The following is a 3,047-nucleotide window of genomic DNA, read 5'->3' as shown; positions in this document are numbered from 1 at the left end:
TCCTTCTGGTTCTGTCTGACTGAATGACCCGGTTCTGAAGCAGCCCCCCATCCCTCCTCCCCCCTCCCCTACTGAGTCAGACCAGGAGTTCTGCTGCGTCTTTTTTTCTTCATCCTGAACCTTTTTGCTGTTTGTTAAATAAGTTTGAGCCTCGATCAGAAAAAAAGACGAGGGTTTTATATTTCTGGTCTGAGAGGAGGAAGACATGGTGGACTGAGGTCGACTGAGGTATTTTTTTATTTTTCACCACGGGGACATGTTTCCTGCTCGCAACGCGGCATGCATCAAATCAGATGTCTTTAAAAAAATTCATTGTCATATACTTTTTATCATATCTTCAGATCTACTTGGCCTAACAACACAATTTAAAAACTAGTTTAAAGTTTTAAGTCTCTGCTTTTCACTCGACATCTCAGAGAGGGCGGAGCTACAGGTAGAGTTTTTTCTTCCTAAAGTTTATTTAGGTCATCCAGCACTGACGACGCTCTGCAGGTGACATAAACGGCTCCGAGACACGGCGAGGGACACATAAATTACGGGACACAACAAATCGATAATGAAATTCGTTGCCAACGCTTTTAATAATCCATCCATCCATCCATCCATCCATTTTCTGTACACGCTTATTCCTTTTCAGGGTCGCATGGGTCACTGGTGCCCATTTCCAGCAGTCACAGTGCGAGGGGCGGGGTACACCCTGGACAGGTCGCAAGTCCATCACAGGGCCTTTTTTAATAATCCATTTTTATCAATTTTATCGATTTGTTGTCGCAGCCCTATGTATTTTTATGCTAAAAGCTCAGATGCTGCATTTGCTTCAACCACTCACTTCCAGGATGCGACTGTTGTAACCAGAAGACATTTCTAAACACTGCAAAACAATAAAAACACATGAAAGGAGATTAAAAAGATGTTTTTGCACAGAGGGATCTGTGTGGAGCATTAACCTGGACAGATTTATGGACAAATAACAGCAGAGTGTAGACTCCAGCAGGAAGGAACCCTGTGCAGTGACCTGTAGGGGTGTCCTGATCCGATACTGATATCGGTCCAATATCAGCCAAAAAACGAGGATCAGATTTTATCGGCCTGCAAAAATACTCTCGATATTAGCAGTCTGTTCCAGCAGTCCACTAACTCCGCTCCAGTGTTTGTATCCAGCAGAGCATGGATCCAGCATGTTTAGTCACATGATCACAACAACATGCTGCGCTAACAAAGTAACAAGAAGTAGGAGTGATGTCAGCAGAACTTTCTATTTTCATCAACAACAGAGTAGCAGCTGCAAAACTGTCAACAACCAGGCTCTACTCTGCACCCTGCCAGAAGCTATGTGGCTGGGCTCGGTCCAGTCTGTCTCCATAGTTCCAACCGTGCTGTTTCAGAACCTCCTCTCCGGTCCGGTCAGTRSTTACAGTTTTGACATCAGCAGAATGCTGCTGGTGGATTAGCTCTGGGATTGACTGACAGAAGAAAGGAGAGCACAGCTTTTGTTTTGGAATACGAATGTGACATGATGAGAGCAGTGATAATCTGCTCCCTGCAGGAGAGAGAGGCTAATCTCCACATGATGCTCAGACTGTAGAAAGTGGAAATGCAGCAGTAAGAAAGATAGATATCAATTTAAATAACTGAATCTTATTATTTATTTTTTGCTCTTGTTATTAGTGATATTTAATCTGTTTACACACTTGTTTTAATGAAGATTAAGTGCAATGATCATGTTGTTTTGGGCACAGTCAGTTAAATTGGAGCTGTAACTTTGAACATAACATTGGACAATAATGTGGTTTTCTTTTGTCCCCACCTTCAGTTTTTCCACCATAAAGCAGCACCAGGCTGACAGGTAGTAAAACAATAACTGGAGTCATTTTGTATAGTTATTTTACACGTTAAAAGTACATTTTGTTTTTATTATGTTTTATTTTTCAGGGTCTTCTCATTTATTTTATGTATTTTATTAAATAGTAGAATGTTCTTCAGTTAAAAATGTGATCCACTGGTTCAAAATAAATGAGTCAGTTTCTCTCATACCTGCTCTGTTTCACTGTTAGACTTGATCAAGACTTCTCTAAGATTTCACCCCACAGAACAGGTAAAAGTGTGTCATTCCTACTGATATGGTATCAGGTCAGTATTGGTATTGTATCAGAGTGAAACGGTTGGATCAGGACACCCCTGACCTGTCCCACAGTGGGAGGGGTTTCCCAGGAGCTCGGCGCAGTGTGTCTCAGAGGCTATGAAAGGTGTGTGTGTTAAAACAAATGTCCAACAACCACGTGACCGCGCGTTAGCTTCAGAGGAGGACGGAGAGGCCTTCAAAAAGAACCCTTTAATAAATCAGTCCCTCCAGGACTCTGATGGCACCTGAAGCACAGGGCAGCAGCAGGACACAWTGTGAGCTTAGTGGGGAGTCAAACCTGTGACTGTCTGGTCCCAGGTGGGCTGCCCTACCACTGCACCCCAGCACCACATTATTTAAACAGTCTAACAGTAGAGCTGTGGTGTACCTGCCGCTGGAAGTTGAGCAGCCGTAGAGCCTTCAGCTCAACTGTAGCTTTAGTCCTCAAGTCCGGAGGCAAAGAGCCCGGCAGAGTCTCCAGCTCCTGGATTCGATGTGCGACTCGAGCCTGCAGTCTGAAACACAAGAAAAGAAAAGGATTGTGGCCTGTATGCTTTCTTCATTTCACACACTGCTGTGCACAAGTCTGACAGGTTCTTATTTTTATAAGGGTTTAACTTTTTCTGTCAATAATATGGTTCTGACTGGATTTTCCCCAGAAAACTGACCTGGTGGTAGGACAGCCCACCTTTACATGCCTTTACCTGGCAGGAAAGCATGTAAAGCTTCATAATGCACTGGGGGAAACCCTGCTTATAGAAACCTGACCGATGATCAATCAGACAATAACACAGAAAAAGATTTAATAGTCCAAGAGATATACCGTTTATCTGGATAAAAAGTACAGCAGGTAAAATAAGTATTGAACACGTCACCATTTTTCTCAGTAAATATATTACTAGAGGTGCTAATGACATGAAATTTT

General features: G+C 42.9%; 1 protein-coding gene across 1 annotated transcript in view; it reads right to left on the bottom strand.

The window, feature by feature from the left end:
* The window catches only part of smarca2 (SWI/SNF related BAF chromatin remodeling complex subunit ATPase 2), a gene marked incomplete in the record, with an annotated part of 64,893 nt that overhangs the window by 56,073 nt on the left and 5,773 nt on the right, over positions 1-3,047 (bottom strand). Inside the window, 1 exon segment of the mRNA XM_014033183.1 lies at positions 2,511-2,637. Within this exon segment, the coding sequence (XP_013888637.1) occupies positions 2,511-2,637 (127 nt within the window).

The sequence above is a fragment of the Austrofundulus limnaeus genome, unplaced genomic scaffold (genome assembly GCF_001266775.1).
Source record: "Austrofundulus limnaeus strain Quisiro unplaced genomic scaffold, Austrofundulus_limnaeus-1.0 Scaffold1656, whole genome shotgun sequence".
In the NCBI taxonomy this organism is placed as follows: Eukaryota; Metazoa; Chordata; class Actinopteri; order Cyprinodontiformes; family Rivulidae; genus Austrofundulus; species Austrofundulus limnaeus.
The sequence above is the reverse complement of the archived record's forward strand: the minus strand, read 5'-3'. Positions and strand labels throughout refer to the sequence as shown.